The following is a 23,430-nucleotide window of genomic DNA, read 5'->3' on the forward strand; positions in this document are numbered from 1 at the left end:
TTCAGAGTATTGCTTTTTATTTACTGTTCTGATTTTTGAGTTTTTTTAATACTGGTAGCCAGATTTTGTTCATTTTCATGGTTTCTTCCTTTCTGTTGAAGTTGTCCACATGCTTGTGGATTTCAATGGCTTCTCTGTGTAGTCTGACATGATAGTTGTTAGAATGGTCCAGCATTTTTATGTTCTCAAATAGTATTCTGTGTCCAGGCTGGTTCATCAAATGCTCTGCTATGGCTGATTTCTCTGGTTGAATTAGTCTGCAGTGCCTTTCATGTTCTTTGACTCTTGTTTGGGCGCTGCGTTTGGTGGTCCCTATGTAGACTTGTCCACAGCTGCATGGTATCCGGTAGACTCCTGCAGAAGAGAGAGGATCCCTCTTGTCCTTCGCTGACCGTAGCATTTGTTGGATTTTCTTCGTGGGTCTGTAGATAGTTTGTAGGTTGTGCTTCTTCATCAGCTTCCCTATGCGGTCAGTAGTTCCCTTGATGTATGGTAAGTACACCTTTCCTCTGGGTGGATCTTTGTCTTGACTCTCATGGCCTTGCAGCTCTTCTGATGTCTGTGATGGAGTCTCCATTGGCCTGTAGAGCCCAGTTTAGGTGGTTGAGTTCACCTTGGAGGAGGTGAGGTTCGCAGATTCTTTGTGCACGGTCTGTCAGGGCTTTGATTGTGCTCCTTTTTTGACTTGGGTGATGTTTGGAGTTTTTCCCTCTTGTCCTTTGCTGAATTTTGCATTTGTTGAGTTGACTGTAAAAGACAAGGGTGCTTTCCCTCACCCTGACAGCCCACAGATATATATACACTCCACTTGCATCGTTTCCGACAGAACAAACCTCTGAGGATGCCTGCCACAGATGCAGGTGAAACGTTAGGAAAGAATGATACTGGAACATGGCTATACATCCCGAAAAACTCACAGCAACCTAGTGATTCTGATCATGAAACCCTTATGAGAACAAATTGGATCAAATATACTTGGTATGTACAGTCGGCTCTCCATAAGCCATGGTTTTGGCAACCTTGGATTCCAAATATTTTTAAATAATACTTGGGCCTTCCAGGTGTTTGGGCTTCAATTCCCACCATTCCTAACAGCCTCAGGCCCCTTCCTTTTCCGCCTCAGCCGCTTAAGCGGCTGAGGCGGAAAAGGAAAGGGCCTGAGGCTGTTAGGAATGGTGGGAATTGAAGTCCAAACACCTGGAGAGCATAAGTTTACCCATGCCTGATCTAAAGCACAATGTGGCATACAATAAACTCAATCTAGGATAATGAAGAACAATAACATTAATTGTAAAAGACTAAGACTATATTAAAACCCTTTAATCGCTTACAGCCAGACAATGGAAAACCGTTTTAAACAATGCCAACCATGACATATGTGCAAAATGAATAACATCAATTAGGCCTCCCTTGATAACTTGGCATGGAAATTTCGCCGGTGGCGTTGGCACCGCTGAGACTTCCCAAGGGAAGGTATTCCAAAACCTGTCACAATGGACAAGACCCCCCTCACGCTATTATTGTCAACGACCTAGCAAAATGGCTCTCCAAAATGTCAGGCAGCTTCTTTCCTCACTGTACCTGGCAATCACGGATATTTCCCTTGGTCTTCTGCTTTGATTCCCAAATCAGACAAGGTCAGGAAGTTTGTTCGAGTAATGCTCTTTGGCCTGTTTTCCAGAGCTAACATTTCTGCCCAGGCATGTTTTTAAAATAACTGGCAAGTACCCACTAATGGAATAATAACAATGTATTAGATATCATTAAACACTGTATTACATACAATACATGGATATAAATCTCAGATAAGTGGTTACAAATCACAATCAAACTGTTGCATTCACAGTATGGTGAGTGGTAGTTGCATTCACAATGTGGTAAGCTCTCTTGTTTATTTTCTTGGCTCTTCATAAAAGATGAGTAGACCTCACAACCTCTGAGATGCCTGCCATAGATGTGGGCGAAACGTCAGGAGAGAATACTTCTGGAACATGGCTAGACAGCCTGGAAAACATACAACAACCCTGAGACACCTGATCCACAACCGGTTTTGACTACCTATAGTCTTCGTCTGGTAGTAGGGTATGCAAGTATTGGGTAACATTAATACAATTGTACAAAGTGTTTTCTGGCCTAGTTAAAATAGCTAATATTAATACATACTATAGTAGAGTCTCACTTATGCAACATAAATGGGCCGGCAGAATGTTGGATAAGCAAAAATGTTGGATAATAAGGAGGGATTAAGGAAATGCCTATTAAACATCAAATTACAATATGATTTTACAAATTAAGAACCGAAAGGTCATGTTTTACAACAAATTGATAGAAAAAGTACACAGTAATGTTATGTAGTAATTACTGCATTTATGACTTTAGCACCAAAACATCGCAATGTTTTGAAAACATTGACTACAAAAACATTGACTACTAAAAGGCAGACTGCGTTGGATAATACAGAATGTTGGATAAGTGAATGTTGGATAAGTGAGACTCTACTGTACTTTTGTTATTTAGTTCAAACAATTCATATACAGTAGAGTCTCATTTATCCAGGCTAAACGGGCCGGCAGAAGCTTGGATAAGCGAATATCTTGAATAATAAGGACGGATTAAGGAAAAGCCTATTAAACATCAAATTAGGTTATGATTTTACAAATTAAGCACCAAAACATCATGTTATACAACAAATCTGGCAGAAAAAGTAGTTCAATACGCAGTAAAGTTATGTTGTAATTACTGTATTTAGGAATTTAGCACCAAAATATCATGATATACTGCAAACATTGACTACAAAAATGGCTTGGATAATCTAGAAGCTTGGATAAGCGAGGCTTGGATAAGTGAGACTCTACTGTATTAATTTAGTTCAAATAACAAAAGTAAGTAGAATGTATTAATATTAGCTATTTTTACTAGGCCAGAAAACACTTTGTACAATTGTATTTATGTTACCCAATACTTGCATACCCTACCACCAGACGAAGACTATACGTAGTCAAAACCGGTTGTGGATCAGGGGTCTACCCATCTTTTATGAAGAGTCAAGGAAATAAACAAGAAAGTTTACTACATTGTGAATACAACTACCATTCATCATACTGTGAATGTAACAGTTTGATTATGATTTGTAACTGGCCTGGGATGTGGCGCAGGCTGGTTGGTAGCCAGCTACAATAAATCACTATGACCAAGAGGTCATGCGTTTGAGGCCAGCCCATGTTGGAGTAAGCACCCGACCATTAAAATAAAAAATAGCCCTGCTCATTGTTGATCTAAGCAACCCGAAAGATAGTTGCATCTATCAAGTAGGAAATTTAGGTACCACTTATGTGGGGAGGCTAATTTAACTAATTTATGACACCATAAATATCAGCAGTGTTTGGAATGAGGAAGTATCCAAGGACTCTGCATCACAGTGGACGATGAAGTAGCTGCTCCCCCTGTGGCTGGAATCGAGCAGACCCCCAGGAAGCTGGAAGCTGGAGAAGGTTAAATTGCCTGTGTCTCTGTCTTTATCTCTGTCTCTATGTTCATATGGCATTGAATGTTTGCCATGTATGTGTACATTGTGATCTGCCCTGAGTCCCCTTCGGGGTGAGAAAGGCGGAAGATAAATACTGTAAATAAATAATACATAAATAACCACTTATCTAAGATTTATATTCATTTATTGCACATAATGCAATGTTTAATGATATCTAATACATTGCTATTATTCCATTAGTGGGTACTTGTCAGTTAAACTCTTGGAAAACCATTATTTCTTATAGTACATGTTTTAAAAATATCCAGAATTTAAAAAAAAATATGTCCAGAGGGTCTGTCTGTCTCCTTCCTTTTTTGCCTCGACCCTGAGTCACTGCTGATAATTTTGCAAGATGAGGCAGAGAATGGCTCAGTGGAGTATTCAGAGGAGAAGAGAATGGGAGACTGAGAGATTAAGAGAGAAGGAGAAAAAGAAAGAAGCCGAGGCAGCTTTGGAAGAGGCAGAGATGGGGGAAAGGCAAGGCAATTTGTTGCTATTTAAATACAATGAAGGCTAGGAGTATTTCTAACAGTGCATATAGTATGAATATTTAAAGTAGGAGTTACTGTAGTGATTAGGAGTTGTTAAATGTGTTTTCCGCCTTTTGAAATATGTAACCCTAGCATATTGCGGGGTGATGTGCTGCTTCACACATCTCATTATATATACAGACATCAGGGACGCTATCGGCTAGTGTGCCACGGATACATCTTTCAGCATCGCAAGTATGCCATGTAAGCGTACACGTTGTTGCATTCTATGTTTGTAGGCGATGCAGATTTACGACTACAAAGAACATTGCTTACTTGCAACTCAAAATTTTGTCATTTGTGAGCCGTAAATGAGGGTTTTCAGTTAATGAGGAGCCCGATGAAATTGTGCTCTTTTAAGCATGAAGATTTTATAGCTACCTTGGAGGCAGGAATCACTCCATTTGTCATCTCTTTGTTCTACTGGCACCGCAAGACCAAACTAGATCATTCAGGATTAGCTGCAAATTGGGGGGATGGAGATTGTTGCCATACAGACAGGAAGGTCCAATTTGGGATGCAGGGCAGGGGGTGCAAAGGCGAGGGCTCGATATGTTTTCATATCCGCTGCTTAGCATCTGAGATACAGAGAGACGGAAGAGGCCACAAGGGCCACCCAGTCCAACTCCCTGCTACGCACCCTTGTTCTTTTCCCTTAGATCAGATACGGGGAAACATATGGACTTCCATATGTTTTGGACTGACATGTTCATAATCCCATACCGTTGGCCATGCCATTTTGGCCAAAATATCTGGAGGACTAAAGTTTCCCAGTTTCCCAGCTTCAGCTAGGGCTGCCAGGACTCTAAGCATGAGCTGAACTGAAATGCTGTGTTTCTCTGCAGGGTAGAAAGAACAGATCTCGGATCAAACAGTGCCAGAGGAAGGGAATGTTCTCATTTTATACGCCAGGCAGCTTTAAAGCCTGGGTATCCATTCCTATCAATTCCAAATGGTGCCAGTCCTCTCTGCCTCAATATCGCTGTTGTTAATTACTGTCAAGCTGACTTTGACTTATGCTGACCCCACGAATGAGCGGCCCCCAAGTCACCCTGTCCTCTACAGCCCTGCTTAGGTCTTGGCATGGTCCATCCATCTGGAATGGGATCTTCCTATCTCCCTGCTGCCTCCTACCTTATCGAGCATCATCATCTGTCCTAGTGAGTCATGTCTTCTCATGAAATGTCCAAGGTAGAGTCTCTGTTACTCATTTTGGCGTCTAGAGAGACTTCAGGCTTGATTGGTTCCCAAACACATTTATTTGTCTTTTTAGCCATCCACAGTCTCTGAAGAACCTTCCTCCAGCAGCATGCTTCACACGAGTTCTTGTTCTTCCTCCTTGCTTTCTTCACTGCTCAGCTTTTCCAACCATAAAAAGGTAAAGGTTTCCCCTGATGTTAAGTCCAGTCATGTCCGACTCTGGGGGACATTTCTAAGCTGAAGAGCCGGCATTGTCCGTAGACACCTCCAAGGTCATGTGGTCAGCATGACTGCATGGAGCGCCATTACCTTCCCACTGGAGCGGTACCTATTGATCTACTCACATTTGCATGTTTTTGAACTGCTAGGTTGGCAGGAGCTGGGACTAACAGCGGGCGCTCAAGCCGCTCCTGGGATTTGAACCTGGGACCTTTCGGTCTGCAAGTTCAGCAGCTCAGTGCTTTAATGCACTTTGCCACCGGGGCTCCTTTTTTTCCAATCATACACATTCATTTTCATTTCATTTATTCATTTACAGTATTTATATTCCGCCCTTCTCACCCCAAAGGGGACACAGCCCGGCCCCTACACAGAGATAGGTTGTACGATGTCAAGGACTATATTAACTTTATTATTCAACTATCCTGGGTACCTGGCAGTGCCCAGGGTATTTTTTATGAATGCTCCCATTAGAAAATGCATAATGATGGGGTGAACTACAATTCCCAAAAACCTTGGGTCAATCCTCCCCAAACCCTGCCAGTATTCACAGTTGGCCATGTTAGGTCTGTGTGCCAAGTTTGGTTGAGATCCGTCATCTGCTGGGATCAGTGTTCATTGAATACAGGTGAGTTATAACACTTGCTGCCAAGGTCAATCATCCCAAAGTCCACCAGTATGCAAAGTTGGGTCTGTGTGCCAAATTTGGTCGAGATCTGTCATTGGTGGGGTTCAGAGGGCCCATGGAATACAAGTGAACTATAACTCCCAGAGATAAAGGTCAGTCACTTCCAAAGTCCACTAGTATTCCCAATGGGCCATATCAAATTTGTGTGCCAAGTTTGGTCCAGATCTGTCATCAGATGGGTTCAGTGTTCTCTGAATATGGGTGAACTATAACTCCTGGATGTCAACGTCAATCACCCCCAAACCCCCGCCAGTATGCAAAGTTGGCCATGTTGGGTCTGAGTGCCAAGTTAGTTCCAGGTGCATCATTGGTGGAGTCCAGAGTGCTCTTAGATTGCAGGTGAACTATACATCCCAGTTCCTAAAACTCCTATAAATCATGGTAAATTCTCCCCAAACCTAGTATGTTCAGTTGCTGATCAATTCATCTGATTGCTGTGTGCCATAGGAAAGGGTAGGAAAGCGTTAAGGGAGAGGCAGTGGGCGGGGTCATGCAAATGGGCAGGGAAAGGAACACTGGGATGTGCTCGCTGTAACCTGCAATGTCCTGGGAGGGAATGACTTGGTGGCTCCTCAGCACTGGGAATTATAGCCTGTTTGTGGATGCTGGAGGCTGTTTGTGTGAGTGGACACCCGTGCCACATACAGACATACAGATTTTCACTTTTATTATGTGTATAGATGAGATATCTTTACAGTCTAGTTACTTTAGCTATCCTTCCAAGTCATGGTCTTATTGTGACTTTTGACTGCGGTTTCCGTTCTGATTAATGATTTTAAGTATTTCAAAGTTTGAATCTGAGTAGTGGAGTGAGCTCCCATCTGTCAGCTCCAGCTTACCATGCGAGGACATGAGAGAAGCCTCCCACAGGATGATAAAACATCCAGGCGTCCCCTGGGCAACGTCCTTGCAGACGGACAATTCTCTCACACCAGAAGCGACTTGCAGTTTCTCAAGTTGCTCTCGACACGGAAAAAATTGCTTAAAGTTATGTAAATCATCTGGTGCCATTATTTTTAGATCTCTTAATGCTCAGTTGTAAACCTGCCTTTGCATTTTCTTCCTCAACTTTCTTCACCAATCATTACAAGTTCTCTGCTATTTTCTGCAAGTAGTATGATAGTCATCTGTATCTTAGATTGCTGGTGTTCTTTCCTCCAATTTTCACACCTCCTCCTTCTGAGTTTAATCCTGTTTTATGTATGGTACATTCAGCATATAAATTGAACAGGGTTATAAAATGTATTGCAGCTTGATCCCTTTGCCAATTGGAAACTATTCTGTTTCTCCTTATCAGTTCTAACCCGAGTGCAGGTTACTCACAGGGACAATCAAATGCCATGGCACACTCATTACTTTAAGGGTGAACTATAGTTTTTCTGCAGAGAGGTGTGATGTTGGTGAACTAAAGCAACAGGAAAAAGGGGCCTGTTGATATCATTAAGCACGGCACATAAAGCATCCACTGCAATTACACCAAACATGGCATTTAAATTAAAAAAACAACAACCCAGTTTAATGTATTATTGAAAGCTTTCATGGCCAGAATCACTGGAGTGTTTTGTGGTTTCCGGGCTGTGTGGCTATGTTTTAGCAGCATTTTCTCCTGATGTTTCACCTGCATCTGTGGCTGGCATTTTCAAAAAACCTGATGGTAGTAAAGTAAGTATATCTGTGGAATAATTTCCAGGTTGGGAAAAGGAACCAATGTCTATTCACCAAGTGTGAAGGATGCAATTAGCACGCCTGATTTGCAAGTGTTTTGTGTGGGATCCATTCATTAGCATGTGAGTATCTGCGAATATTGCATAGGCAGTACTGGTCACCAGATTTTGTTTGGGTTGCTGTGAGTTTTCCAGGCCGTATAGTCATGTTCCAGAAGCATTCTCTCCTGACGTTTCACCCACATCCATAGCAGGCATCCTCAGAGGTTGTGAGGTTTGTTGGAAACCAGGCAAATTGGGTTTATATACCTGTGGAATAATGACCAGGGTGGGAGAAAGAACTCTTGTCTGTTGGAGGCAAGTGTGAATGTTGCAATTGGCTAGCTTGATTAGGACTGAATAGCCTTGCAGCTTCAAAGCCTGGCTGCTCCCTGCCTGGGGGGGATCCTTTGTTGGGAGGTGTTAGCTGGCCCTGATTATTTCCTGTCTTAAATCCCCCTGTTTCTGAGTGTTGTTCTTTATTTAATGTCCTGATTTTAGAGTTTTTAAATACTGGAAGCCAGGTTTTGTTCATTTACATGGTTTCTTCCTTTCTGTTGAAATTGTCCATGTGCTTGTGGATTTCAATGGCTTCTCTGTGTAGTCTGGCATGGTTATTTTTAGAGTGGTTCACCATTTCTGAGTTCTCAAATAATATGTTGTGTCCAGGTTGGTTCATCAAGTGCTCTGCTATGGCTGACTTCTCTGGTTGGATTAGTCTGTAGTGCCTTTCATGTCCCTTGATTCATATCCCGTTTCTTCCTTTCTGTTGAAATTGTCCATAAACCAAGCCGGGTACAGAATATTATTTGAAAACATAGCAATTCTGGGCCACTCTGACAACTACTTTGTCGGACTACAGAGAAGCCATTGAAATCCACAAGCATGTGGACAATTTCAACAGAAAGGAAGCATCTATTAATATGAACAAAATCTGGCTACCAGTATTGAGAAACACCAAAATCAAAACAGTAACCAATGAACGGCACCCAGATACAGGAAGCCCCCAAACAGCAAACCATCAAGGGCCAGTGAACACCACCCAGACAAAGGATGTCTCCAGGCAAAAAACAAAGGAAACAAAGGCAAGTAGATGCCCTCAATATTGACTATGCAATCTTCTCAGTTACTCACATGCTAATGGATGGATCCCACTCAAACACTTGTAAATCTGGATTGCTAACTGCACCCTTCACACTTGGTGAATAGACTTGGGTTATTTCTCCCACTCTGGAAATTATCTCACAGATATAGTTATTCCTCTGGCCTTCCTCTGAAGGAATTAATGTCCCAAACCCTGATTTTGGAGAACTTTGGATGTAGGATCTGGGGAAAAAAACCCTTGAGTGGCAGCTAGAGTCTTCCCCAAGCTCTAATAGCAATGGGGTTGTTGTATGTTTTCCGGGCTGTATGGCCATGTTCCAGAAGTATTCTCTCCTGACATTTCACCCACCTCTATGGCAGGCATCCTCAGAGGCTGTGAGGTATATGGAAAAACTAGGCAAGGAAGGTTTATATATCTGTGGAAGTTCCTGGGTGTGGGGAAGAACTCTTGTCTGTTGGAGGCCAGTGTGAATGTTGTAATTAATCACCTTTGTTAGCATTAAATGGCTTTCCCAGCCTCACATCCTAGCCTGGAGGAATCCTTTGTTCAGAGTTGTTAGCTGCCCCTACTTCTGGATCATGGCCATACAGCCCTGAAAACATACAAGAACCCTGTGATCCCGGCCATGAAAGCCTTCAACAACACATCTAGCAGCAATGTAAGGCCCCAATAAAAACCTTATGTGAAAGACTAACCTATATGGGATGTGAGCCCTAACAGGACTGGGAGCAATGGATGGACCACTGGGTGCATTTTGCATCCTGCCTGGCTGTATAAAGATGCCCCTGTTCCCTGACTATGGGTTCCGATATTACCCAGATACGCATTTCCATCCAAATTATTCCTTCTTATCATCAAACCCATTTCCACATCCAGAGAGATGTGAGAGCTGTTCGACAGTGGAACTCTCTCCCCGGGGCCGTGGTGGAGGCTCCTTCTTTGGAGGCTTTTAAGCAGAGGCTGGATGGCCATCTGTCGGGGGTGCTTTGAATGCGATTTCCTGCTTCTTAGCAGGGGGTTGGACTGGATGGCCCATGTGGTCTCTTCCAACTCTACTATTCTATGATTCTATGATTCTATGATTTCCATCCAAATTATTCCCTCTGATCCTCAAACCCATTTCCACATCCAGCTGATCCAAAAGTATTCCCAGTTTACCTCCTCATTCTAGCTTTCCCCACAACTGTATTATCCCAAGGATACACTACTCCCTTCTGCGTCACAAGGCTCAGCCCCCTCCGTTCTCAAGGGTTGGTCCTGAAGTCTCAAGGAAATGAAAGTGGCAGTTGTAAACACAATATACAAGAAGAGAGAAACTCTCAAGCAGCCCTTCCACACTGCTTCTGCTTCCCACGTTCCACCTTTTGTTTTTCAGTTGTTTGGCTGAGACAGAAGTGTCAAGGCTGAACTTGTTTCTTCATCCTTTCTGCCTGCTGTTGTTGGCAGTATGTAATTCTTTGCAGATTGCGCATGACCATCTTCCCTATTTGCACTCAGGAAATGAACTGAGTAGATTTCAAGCCTTCACAAACTTGTTTGTAGTGGGTGGTGATAGGACAATGTCTCCTTCCCAACTTTGGATGGAATATGTTATTTTGGGGGGTGGGGGTGGAGATAGGCAAAATCACAGTATTCTATATCACTGCTTCTTAAACTGTGGATCCCAACCCCTTATGTCAATGTTGTGGTCACAAAAATGTTGGCAATAGTAAAAGGTTTCAGAATGCCACTCACTTACACAAATCCGTTAGTAACAACATGCAATGTTTACAGTGGACTCTGCAGAAAATGCTTCCGCCGTAATCCACAAAAAGGAAAATCAGTTTGTTTAGCAAGTCTTGCAAATGCTGATTTATTATCAGTACAGATTTGATTTTCATTCCTATTTTGTATTCACATATACAGTAGTATATGTATTCACTTATCCAACCTTTGCTTATCCAATGTTCAGTATTATCCGCCTTTTAGTAGTCAACTAGCTTTGCTCGGCCACGCGTTGCTGTGGCTTATGGGAATCCTCTGTTGACCTAGTGGAATACCAGTGAATAGCCTTGCAGTCTCAAAGCCTGGCCGTTTTCTGGAGTAGCTGGAGCTTTTTGTTGTATGAACGTAGAGGCATAGATGAGGGGTTGTGCTGCCAAGTTTAGTGTTTCTGGGTTGTGTAGTTTTGTTGTTTTGTCCTAGGCCGAAATTTCATTACCCTTTTATATATATAGATGTTTTTATAGTCAATGTTTTCAATACATTGCAATGTTTTGGTGCTAAATTTGTAAATACAGTAAATTACTACATACTGTTACCATGTATTGAACTGCTTTTTCTCTCCATTTATTGTAAAACATGATGTTTTGGTGCTTAATTTGTAAAATCATAATTTGATGTTTAATAGGTTTTTCCTTAATCCCTCCTTATTATCCAACATTTTCACTTATCCAACATTCTACCGGTCTGTTTATGTTGGATAAGCGAGACTCTACTGTACTTGGGATCCTGCAAAAATTTATCTGGCTCATGAGTAGGAAAAGGTTAAAAAGCTCTGTTCTATGGGCTCATGGAAGAGTCTAGAAAATTTAGTTACAAAATCAACCCAAAAAGTGTTGATGTATCCATGGGTCAATGTTAGTGTACCTTAACGCCTATCAGAAAACAACCATCCCCTTCTCTGAAAACAGTGGCCAAAGGTAAGAGCTTAGTGTGTTTCTGGAAAACCTAAAAGAAGCATCAATTCCCTTTCCTATTTCTGCCATAGTGCTGTTTCTGGCCTTTTTGAATGCCTGAGTGGAAACATGGCAGCACCGGACCTTCTCTTCAACTTATCAATGAGTGTGATGAGTCATGGGCCATGTAGTCCCATTCCTGGCACTGTAGTGCCAGATGAAGAGGAAAACTTGGGTTTTTCACCGTCTCAGTCAGATTTGGAACTTTCCCAGCCAGATTTGGGAACCTTGCACCTGCAAGAGATTTGTCTTCCAGAAGTCTGTCAAACAAGCCCTGAGCCTAAATCTCCTGTGTTTTCTCGCCACGAGTTTTGTAAACAACAGAGGGGAGTTCAAGCAGCGTCTCGCAGGAGTGCTAGGATAGCTGCTAAGTATTCAGCTGATTAAGCCTGCTTTCCATGGGAAACTTTAAGGAGTCATGCATCTGGACTCAGAGATTAGCTTTCGTTTCTGGTTCCCCAGAGAACTGCTCTTTGGTGGGAAAACTAGACCCTATTTAGGTGTTTTGCCCACAAAGGGTTCTTGCGGAGTCAATTCGTCAGCTACGGGAGTAAGTTGTGTGTGGACAGCGCGCTCCTGTTTCCAAGCCTTCGTTCCCGTTTTCAGCCTTGTTTACCTCCACGGATCTTGCCTTGTTTCCTAGGACTTAGCCTTGTTTTTTTCCAGGACTCAGCCTTGCCTTGTTTCCCGGATTTTGCCAAGTAATTCCACGGATCTTGTCCTTGCTTCTCGTTCCTTGCTGCCTTGTACCAAGCCTTGTTTCAAGTTACTCCATAGCCTCGCTCAAGTTTCATGGACTAAGGACCTTGTCATCTCCCCTCACTTTGCCTGGCAAAGTGAGTGTTTCGGTTATTGGATTACAACTTTGGACCTTAATATTTCATATTGGACATTGTTTCTTTGGACTAATTTTGACCTTTCCTGAAAGGTCTAATTCTGGACTATTTTCTACACTTGTTTTTATTAACTTTATATACTCCTTCAATAAAGATATTAGATAGATTTTGGCCTCTGTGTATGGTTATTCTGCAGCCTGGGTCTTGACAGTTTGACTCCGCCACCCTAAGCACCAATTAACCTAGGCCAGAATGTCTACCGGAGCCGGACCGGGAGGTCAGCCACTCAGCTACACCATCGACAAGGAGGAAGTGGACCGCATCCGTGATAAGCTCAATGCGCAGGAGGGAGAAATAAAGGGGTTGAAGGAACGCGGAATCCGTCTCCCGGCCTTGGCATTGCCAACCAAGTTTTCTGGAGAAGCTTCTAAGGTTCATGTTTTCCGTCGCCAATGCCAGGCTTATCTAGAGGCCCGCAATGCCGAGTTCCCCCAAGAAGACATCAAAGTGGCGTGGATCTACAGCCTTTTAGACGGGCCAGCGGCCAACTGGGCGACGGCACTGTTCGACCAAGTTTCCCCGCATCTAAGATCAGCGCAACACTTCTTGGATCACATTAAGGCGACTTGGGGGATCGAAGACAATTTGGAGGCAGCCGGCCATAAACTCCGGCGCCTCTCTCAGGGTGACAGACCCTTGTCCCAGTACATAGCCGAGTTCCGAGTGCTGGCCCACAGCACCGGATGGAATGATATAGCCCTCAGAGGACAATTCCGGGAGGGTCTCAACATTGAGATGTTGGAGGAAATTTCCAAGGTGGATCCCCCCCACTCTCTTGAAGCACTCATTGATCAATGTTTACGAGCTGAAGTCATGCTGGCCAACAGAAAACAATGGGTCCGAGGCCAGAGCGGTAGAGCTGGGGTGAAACCTCCCGCTCCCACCAGCGTCCAGCCGCGTCCAGCATGGAGACCCCCACCACCAGTCCCATACCCCAGAGGGAGCGAGGAGGTGTCGATGCAGTTGGGCAATGTGCGTCCCAGGTTAGACGCCGCCGAGAAGGCCCGCCGCCAACGCCTAAATCTCTGTTGGTACTGCGGAAACGGGGGCCACTTCGCCAGAGAGTGCCCAGCCAAAGGGAAGCCCGCCGCCCGTCTGGCGGCGGCGTCCTCCACGGAGACGAAGACGTCTGAGGCGGCTGGCGCACAGCCGGCGGGGGAAGCCAGCGACCGGGAGTAGAGAGGCTCGCCAACCCGGTCAAAAAACCCACTCAAGAGCCGCCAACTGGGGTCCTGTTTCTTCTAGTGGTCACCTTGTGGTCAGCAAAAAAAGGACCCGTCATGGTCCATGCCATGATAGACTCAGGAGCCACAAACAATTTCATTGATAGAGAGTATGCCGACTCTCTGGGATTACAATATCATGACTTCAAGAACGCCCGTGTGGTGCAAGCCATCGATGGCCGCCCCCTCAAGACGGGCCCCGTAAGCCAGTGGTCGGAACCCACCAGAATGTGGATAAGGGAACATATGGAAGAGATTTCCTTCTTTGTTACCGAGGTTCCCCATTTCCCTGTGATTTTGGGTATTCCATGGCTGACACTTCACGACCCAAGCATCTCCTGGTCCAACAGGGAACTGCAGTTTGCTTCAAAATATTGCCAAAACCATTGCCTTGTAGCCAAGGTCTGCCCTGCCACAGACACTGAACCCATTATCACTTTGCCCAAGAAGTACTCAGAATATTGGGATGTATTCAATGAAAAAGAGGCCGAGAGATTACCCCCACATAGACCTTATGACTGTGCCATTGACTTGGTGGAGGGGGCCCCGATCCCGCGAGGACATCTCTACTCCCTGACTGAACCGGAGCAAGAAGCTCTCAGGGAGTTCATAGAGTCAAACCTTCGCAAGGGATTCATCAGACCCTCTCAATCCCCAGCCGCTTCCCCAGTGATGTTTGTGAAAAAGAAGTCAGGGGATTTACGCTTGGTGGTGGACTATAGAGCATTGAACAATATCACTAAGCGGAACAGCTATCCCCTGCCCTTAATCTCGGACCTACTAGACCGACTTCGAGGAGCCAAGGTCTACACCAAGCTGGATCTTCGGGGGGCGTATAATCTAGTTCGCATCAGAGAAGGGGACGAGTGGAAGACCGCCTTCCAGACTAAATTCGGATTATTCGAGTCCCGAGTTATGAATTATGGATTATGTGGAGCTCCCGCAACGTTCCAGCATTTTGTCAATGACATCTTTCAGGATTATCTAGATCGGTTCTTGATCATCTACCTGGACGATTTTTTGGTGTTTTCTAGATCACAATCAGAACATGAGAACCACGTCAGAATGGTGTTACAACGATTGCGGGATCATGGACTTTATGCCAAGCTGGAAAAATGTGCTTTTGATCTACAAGAGGTAGATTTCCTGGGGTACCGCGTCTCGCCACTAGGGCTCTCCATGGACCCGGCAAAGGTTTCAGCAGTATTGGAATGGCGGGCGCCCACCAACAAGAAAGAGGTGCAACGATTCTTGGGGTTCGCGAACTACTACCGCAAGTTCATTCCAGACTTTGCCCGCTGGTCTGACCCAATCACCAGCTGCATCCGTGGGAAACAGCCCTTCCGCTGGACAGATCAAGCAGAGAAAGGGTTCCAGCAACTAAAGAAATTATTCACGTCCCAGCCAATCCTTCAGCATCCAGATCCTGAAACCCTTTTTGTCGTGCAGGCGGACGCCTCCGATGTGGCAATTAGGGCTGTACTCCTACAACCGGTGGGAGATCATCTTCATCCTTGTGCCTTTTATTCCCGTCAATTGACCGCACCAGAGAGAAACTACACCATTTGGGAAAAGGAACTATTGGCCATAAAGGCAGCCTTTGAAACTTGGAGACATTGGTTAGAAGGGGCCAAATTTCCCATTGAAGTCCATACTGATCATCGGAATCTAGAGCATCTAAGAACTGCCCGCAAGCTAAATCAGAGACAACAACGCTGGGCTTTATTCTTTGAACGTTTTAACTTCCAAATTCATTATGTAACCCCAGCCCAGACCAAACAAGCAGATGCTCTGTCACGGAAACCGGAATACGCTGCAGGGCGCAAGGAGACCTTTGAGTCCCAGCTGCTACAACCCGAGAACTTTGCCACGCTCACAGTGGGAAACACCAAATCCACTCCCATTGAATCAACTCCCTCTACTCCAGGGCCCCTTTGTGCTCAAGAAATCAGGGCTAGTCAGCAAGTAGATGCCTGGGCGCAGGAACAACTTCGCCAAGGACTACATTTTCCCTTTTCGCTTAAGGATGGGCTACTTTGCTATAGAAATCATGTTTACATCCCCAACAGGACCGGGCAGGGAAAAGGCACTTTGTTTGTGTCATGACTGCAAGCCAGCAGGGCATTTCGGGCTATTTAAAACTATGCATTTGATCCTAAGAGATTTCTGGTGGCCCAAGATCCGCAAGGATGTGGAAAAATATGTCAACACCTGCCCAGTATGCCAGCGCTCCAAGACAAGAAGGGAAAAGCCCTCAGGGCTTCTACATCCCCTCCCTACTCCATCCCACCCATGGGAAATAATCTCTGCGGATTTTATAACTGATCTACCACCTTCCTGTGGATTCACCACGATCCTAGTGGTGGTGGACCTTTTCACCAAGTTAGCCCATTTTATTCCCTGTGAAGGCCTTCCCACGGCCAAAGAGACTGCAGATCTATTCCTCCAACATGTTTTCAGATTGCATGGATTGCCCAAGAGTTTGGTCACAGACCGTGGGTCCCAATTCACCTCTCGTTTCTGGAAAGCACTACAAAAACTATTGGGCATAGACTCTCGTTTATCTTCGGCTCATCATCCCCAAACAGATGGGCAAACTGAGCGCACCAATGCCACTTTGGAACAATACCTTCGCTGTTATGTGAATTACCAGCAGGACAATTGGGCTTCCCTGTTATCGCTGTCAGAGTTTGCCTACAACAATGGGGTCCAGGCTTCTACTAAAGAAACCCCGTTCTTTGCAAACTACGGCTTCCATCCACGTTTCTTTCCTCCTGTCATTGAAACCTCAGAAGTTCCCGCAGCAGAGGACTGGCTGCAGGAACTCGCAGCGGTGCAACAACTCTTGCTCCAGCAACTAGACCAAGCCAAGGAGGACTATAAACGTCACGCGGACAAACATCGCCAGCCGGGCCCCGATATCAAGGTAGGAGACCGGGTTCTTCTGTCCACTCGCTTTTTGCCCTCCCATCGCCCTTGCCGGAAGTTAGATGCCCGTTTCATTGGTCCCTATCCAGTGGTGGCGCAACTTAACCCCGTGACTTTCAAACTCCAACTTCCACGCTCTATGCGCATTCATCCAGTGTTCCATCGCTCCCTGCTCCTTCCGGCGGATGGTGTGCGCCCTGATACAGACCGGCCGGCCCCCCCTCCTGTTTGGGTGGATGGGGAGGAGGAGTTTGAGGTTCAGGACATTTTGGATTCTCGCTTTCACCGCCGCCGCCTACAATATCTCATTGACTGGGTGGGTTTTGGCCCCGAGGAACGCTCTTGGGAAGACGCTTCCACAGTCCATGCTCCTGATCTAACCCGCCGCTTCCATCAGACCTATCCCGCCAAGCCGCGGCCTCGCGCCTCGGGGAGAGAGTCCCAGTTTGAGAGGGGGCTTGAGGAGGGGGATAGTGTGATGAGTCATGGGCCATGTAGTCCCATTCCTGGCACTGTAGTGCCAGATGAAGAGGAAAACTTGGGTTTTTCACCGTCTCAGTCAGATTTGGAACTTTCCCAGCCAGATTTGGGAACCTTGCACCTGCAAGAGATTTGTCTTCCAGAAGTCTGTCAAACAAGCCCTGAGCCTAAATCTCCTGTGTTTTCTCGCCACGAGTTTTGTAAACAACAGAGGGGAGTTCAAGCAGCGTCTCGCAGGAGTGCTAGGATAGCTGCTAAGTATTCAGCTGATTAAGCCTGCTTTCCATGGGAAACTTTAAGGAGTCATGCATCTGGACTCAGAGATTAGCTTTCGTTTCTGGTTCCCCAGAGAACTGCTCTTTGGTGGGAAAACTAGACCCTATTTAGGTGTTTTGCCCACAAAGGGTTCTTGCGGAGTCAATTCGTCAGCTACGGGAGTAAGTTGTGTGTGGACAGCGCGCTCCTGTTTCCAAGCCTTCGTTCCCGTTTTCAGCCTTGTTTACCTCCACGGATCTTGCCTTGTTTCCTAGGACTTAGCCTTGTTTTTTTTCCAGGACTCAGCCTTGCCTTGTTTCCCGGATTTTGCCAAGTAATTCCACGGATCTTGTCCTTGCTTCTCGTTCCTTGCTGCCTTGTACCAAGCCTTGTTTCAAGTTACTCCATAGCCTCGCTCAAGTTTCATGGACTAAGGACCTTGTCATCTCCCCTCACTTTGCCTGGCAAAGTGAGTGTTTCGGTTATTGGATTACAACTTTGGACCTTAATATTTCATATTGGACATTGTTTCTTTGGACTAATTTTGACCTTTCCTGAAAGGTCTAATTCTGGACTATTTTCTACACTTGTTTTTATTAACTTTATATACTCCTTCAATAAAGATATTAGATAGATTTTGGCCTCTGTGTATGGTTATTGGTGCTCTGCAGCCTGGGTCTTGACAATGAGTCATATACAAATCCATAATTAGGGTCCCCGAATCTAGCATCGATTTATACTCATACCCCACTTTCACTATGCAAAGTCTAAACCAGTTGTTGGCAAAGAGTGACCCACAAGGCATTCTTACATATTCCCCAGGCTTCCCATTTTTTGGTTCAAAACAATTGAATTGTGTGTCCCTGGAAGGCCCCCAAAGAAGTAAATACGTTATAGCCCCACAGTGTTGTTTTTCAAACTCCTGTTTACATCTGATTTCTATTGAATTTTGAGTGTGGAGGATATTTCTAGTAATCCATGTAGTCTCTGGAGTGCCTTGGGGAAGAAAATTGTCCCCTTTGTTCCAAAAAGATTAACCAGTATGCATTAGCCTAAACGTAAATTAACTAGAACGTACAAATGTGATTTCAAGAAATCTATTGATTCACGGAGACCCATGATTTTCAGAAGGTTTTTTTTAGACAAGGAAGACTCGGGACTTCATCCCACAAATGGTGTGTGTGTGTGTGTGTGTGTGTGTAATCGTCTTTTTCGGATAGCATTTCATGCGGTTCCATCTTTAAAGACAATGGAGAATTTGCTCACTCTGATCACAAAGGATCACTTTCTCCCTTTCTAGCTCAACCATTTCAAGGATACCAGCAAACGTTATAAAACAAACATCCTTTTTTGAGACAGCACTTTCCCTGGGATTGTTCCCCTGAAGCCTCTAACACTCAAAGAGACAGGCACTTCTTTCAGTGGGATCCACACTGTCTTTAAACCACTAATGGAAGCAGAAGGAGCATCGGTCCACTTTCACAAATGAACACCTACACTGAAATGTCAAAAAGTAATTGAAAACATTCACCACGTCCCATCAGAAGTGAAAACAGCTATTTTAAAGCACTTTTATATGCAGGGAAAGGAATGGAATTGATTTCTTCCCATCTTTGAAATCTTCCCATTTCTAATCCCAGGAGGCACCACCGGAAGCAGTCTTTTGTCATTTGATGGCCTCCATAGGAGTCCGTCTTTGAAGTGTGTAGAAGCGAGTAGAAAGGGAGGAAAACCTCTATATGATGAGGTCCTCAGAGGTGTTTTGCCAGTTCCTTCCTCTGAAATAGAGTCTATGTTATCCAGTATTCATCAGTAGTCTCCCATTTAAGAGCTTAGCAGGGCTGGCCCTGCTTAACTTCCAAGATCAGACGGCATCTGGTGCCTGTAATAACCCTGAGGCCTTCAAGAAGGAAAAGCAGTTGTTTGACCTGGAGGTTTGAAGGATTGCCAATGTTGAAAAGGAGGATGGGCAACTGGGCTAAAAGACCAGAACATAATTCCCTTATTAATGCAGCTCTATTGGCAGCAAGTCTGTTTAATTAGCACAATTCAAAGCACTGGTGTTGGGCTATCAAAGTCCTCTGCGATGCGTGTTCAGGTTATATGAAATAATGTATTCTCCCGTATGAACCTGGTTGTCTTTTGACATCTTCTAGGAAGGCCCTTCTTACACCCTTCTTACATTTGATGGGGATATAGGAAAGGAAGTTTGCAGTGGCTGCTCCTAGTCTCTGGAATCCATTTCCAAAATTTACATGGAAAGCCTCCTTGCCATCTTTCTGCAAGCAGATGAAGACTTTTTGGTTTGAGAGCAGATTGCTTAAGGCAGGGGTCCCCAAATCAAGGTCCATGGGCCGGATGTGGCCCTCCAAGGTCATTTACCTGGCCCGTGTCCTAAATTTTAGAGTTAGGGTTGACCTAAGTCTACCTGGTCTTTGGAGGTCTCTTTGCTTATCTATGGTCTTATGAGATTGTCTAGATGGTCTTTGAAGGTCTCTTTGCTTAGCTGTGGCCTTATGAGACCATCTAGATGGCTTTTGGAGGTCACTATCCTTACCTATGGTCCTATGAAACCGTCTAGATGGCCTTTGAGGGTCCCTTGCCTTACCTATGGTTTTATGAGATTGTCTAGATGTCCTATGGGGGCCCCTTTCCTTAACTATGGCCTTATGAAACTATCTAGATGGTCTTTGAGAGTCCCTTTCCTTATCTATGGTCTTCTGATGGCCTGATGAGATCATCTAGATGGCCTTTGAGGGTCCCTTTCCTTATGTATGGTCTTCTGATGGCCTGATGAGATCATCCAGATGGCCTTTGAGGGTCCCTTTCCTTACCGATGGTCTTATGAGACCATCTAGATGGTCTTTGGAGGTCTCTTTGCTTACCTATGGTCTTATGAAATAGTCTACATCAGGGGTCACCAAACTAAGGCCCTCCAAGGTCATTGACCTGGCCTCTGTCCTAAACTTTGGACTTAGGGTTGACCTAAGTCTGAAACGACTTGAAGGCACACAACAACAAGAATCCTAATTTTGGACTATTTCATCATAGTCTGGCCTCCCAACAATCTGAGGGACCGTGAACCGGCCCTCCACTGAAAAAGTTTGAGGACCCCTGGCTTAAGGGATAGAGGCTTTGTATAATGTAGTGGGTTTTTCTTTCTTTCTAACGGTTTACTCTAACTGCTTCTATTTCTGGTAACTTAATTACATTTTAACTTCGGCATGCTGTGAATCGTTTAAATGATGTTTGCCTTCATTGTTGGAAGCTGCTTTGAGTCCTGAACTGGGGACAAAGTAGGATATCAATAAACATAATAATAGGCTGGCCCTGCTCCCTTCTCTTTCTGCTACTGAAACATGCAGCTCTCAAGTCTGCTTTTCATTAAGAAGTCATTTGCATGCAATAAATGCACAATTTCCTGCAGTGTTTGGAGTGACAGTGAATAGGACCGATCTCCCTCCTTGGACCCAAAGAGCCGTGAGCAGGACTTACCAATCACAGAAACCACGGTGCCTTTCCCAGCGGTTTCTTCCACCTCTGTTCCTGATGTCTTTTTGTATTTCACACAGTAATAGGTCCCAGCGTCCTCAGGTCGAACGTTACTGATGGTGATGGAGAAGTCTGTGGGAGACTCAGGAACAAGCCTCGTCACTCGAGGAGAGGAGTCTTTTTGGGTGTAAATGGCCGGTTGGTTTCTGTCGGGGCCCCGGTACCAACGGACCCCTCCTGGCCTTCCGCTCCCCTTCAGGATGCAATTCAGGGTGAACTCTTCTCCTGCAGACACCGACAAGGTCTCTGGAGTTTGTATGATCTCTGGTGTCTGGCCTCTCACACCTATAGCAAACAAACACAGAAATTTGCAGTTACATGTTGCATCTAGAACTCATGTTAGTAGGCTAGCTTCAGTCTGCGTTTGAAGGGAGCTATCCAAAGTGCTGAATCCTCTTTCAAGCTTAGACAAATAAAGGGCTGGATTTGCAAACCCACTGACCTGAAAGCCACCATTGCAAGGCATGGATTGAGACAAACAGGTGCATCATTGTGGCCATTTCATTTTTATCTGCATCCCGCCTTCTTTCCAAAATTGGGAAGCAAGGCCATCATCTCAAAATATCTATCTAATAATATGCTATGAATTATTAATATGAAATTGCACATTCGTTATAACACCTTGAAACATCTCCTTCACACACTCCTGAAACCATTAAAAGTCCAGCCTGCCTGTTCAGGCTAAAGGCGTAACTTCTTCTTCCTAGCATTTTTTAGAAAGAAAAACAATAAAAACATTTCTTTTTTCTATATATATATAAAGACTTCAATTGCTGCAGGACAACTGTAATTCTGTGCAGAATCTGTCACTAGCATCGCTACCCATATGGCAAGCACACTGTGTTTCTGCCTCAAACACAGCAAATAAAAGGAAGAAAACAAGAATCGCTTGGAAGACTAACAACAAACCCACTCCGTCAAGAGGCATGAAATAAAAACTGAAGAATAAGCCCATGTGCGTGTTTGTACAGCTGGAATCTTACACTGGGAGACATACGTGTGGCAAATATCTACATTTTCTAATATTACACCGCACAACTCCTATTCCAGGGATGCAGATTTGGCAACAGTTGCACCATTGGCTTGTTGGAGATTAAGTAGGGGTGGGGAGAGTAGTAGAGCTATTTTCCTATGAAGTGCAATAGAAATCTGCAAGGATCCTCAGTGTAGTGGTGGAATCCCTGTATTCAATGTCCTCCCAGTGGATTCAGTTACAGGAAAATAGCTGGGTGCATCTCCATTGCTCTTCCTGCTTTCCAACAACACGGAAATGGTTGAGTGCAAAAAATGCTATCATTTCAGAGGTAGCATCTTTCAAGTCAAAGATTATATAGTTAAATGGGCTCAAACTATAGCACACAAATTCAGAGTGAATTCTTCTCAGTTGGAACAATGGGAGAGGGCAAGGACAAGGCGTTTGAAGTTTACTTTGAGTAATAACTTGAGTCTCCGAAAGCACTGTCTGAACAGAGCCAGCAGCATGTAGCTGGGCAATGGTTCCAATGTACAATGACCCCAATGCACAACGTGTGCTGATACACAACAGGATGCACTATGCAAGGGTTGCCTCTGTTGTGCAAAGAGACATCTTGCATCATGCCTTGTTGTGTGTGGCACTTCGCGAGCACGGCTACACGTCTTGCCGGCGACGGAGCTCCATTATCATAAAGTTATGCATTGTGGCTTCCGCTCGCAGCCGCTATAAATAAGACAACATTTTCAAAGGCGCCAGATGCGTTTTGACATTTCCCATCTTCTTCGGTGGCCCATGCAGGTATCACTACTTCATAAAGTCGTCTCATTCATGTCAAGCGTGAGAAGCAAATCATCAGCTGCCTCATAGAGAAACACCGCTTCCCCCTCCTTCTCCAGTTTGCCTCTAACTATAGAGCACTTATCTTGTGCAGAAGGCAGACGTGAGGCATTTCACTTCCAGAATGTTTTCTTATTTTAAGCGTTTATGCACTGCCTTTCGAACAAATGTTCAAGGCAACTTACAATCAAGGTATAATAGTATGAACACAAGAATACAATTAACAGTAAAACAGTGGTATCGAAGAAAATGAAAAAGCAAAGAGGCAGTAACAGCTCAACCCAAACAATACTATAAAAGCCTGAAGAGAATTTTTAAAAGGCTTTTCTTTATCTATAGGAAAGAGAATAAGTAGGGTCCATATAAATCTCATCAGGAGGACTGATTGAAATCTTGGATGCCATTGCGGTAAACTCTATCTTGAATATCCACTCATCATATCTGTCACACAAAGCTGAGACTTGGCAACTGAATGTAAAAGAGGATGACTATAAATACTCATGTCTAAGGACCTCATCACATGGAGGTCCTTGATGCAGGGGACAGTGGGGCAATTTGTGGGGCAGTGGGGTGAATCCATCATTCTGCGCCC

The 23,430-nt window shown here is 44.6% G+C and overlaps 1 protein-coding gene across 5 annotated transcripts in view; it reads right to left on the bottom strand.

Annotated features, from left to right (window-relative positions):
• Positions 1-23,430, bottom strand: part of LOC103280468 (tyrosine-protein phosphatase non-receptor type substrate 1) — a 236,307-nt gene that overhangs the window by 49,101 nt on the left and 163,776 nt on the right. For all 5 annotated transcript variants that reach the window (XM_008119591.3, XM_008119594.3, XM_008119590.3 and 2 more), the window contains exon 3: positions 20,969-21,310. In XM_008119591.3, coding sequence (XP_008117798.1) covers positions 20,969-21,310 — 342 coding nt within the window. The remainder of the gene's footprint in view (positions 1-20,968; positions 21,311-23,430) is intronic.

The sequence above is a fragment of the Anolis carolinensis genome, chromosome 4 (genome assembly GCF_035594765.1).
Source record: "Anolis carolinensis isolate JA03-04 chromosome 4, rAnoCar3.1.pri, whole genome shotgun sequence".
In the NCBI taxonomy this organism is placed as follows: Eukaryota; Metazoa; Chordata; class Lepidosauria; order Squamata; family Dactyloidae; genus Anolis; species Anolis carolinensis.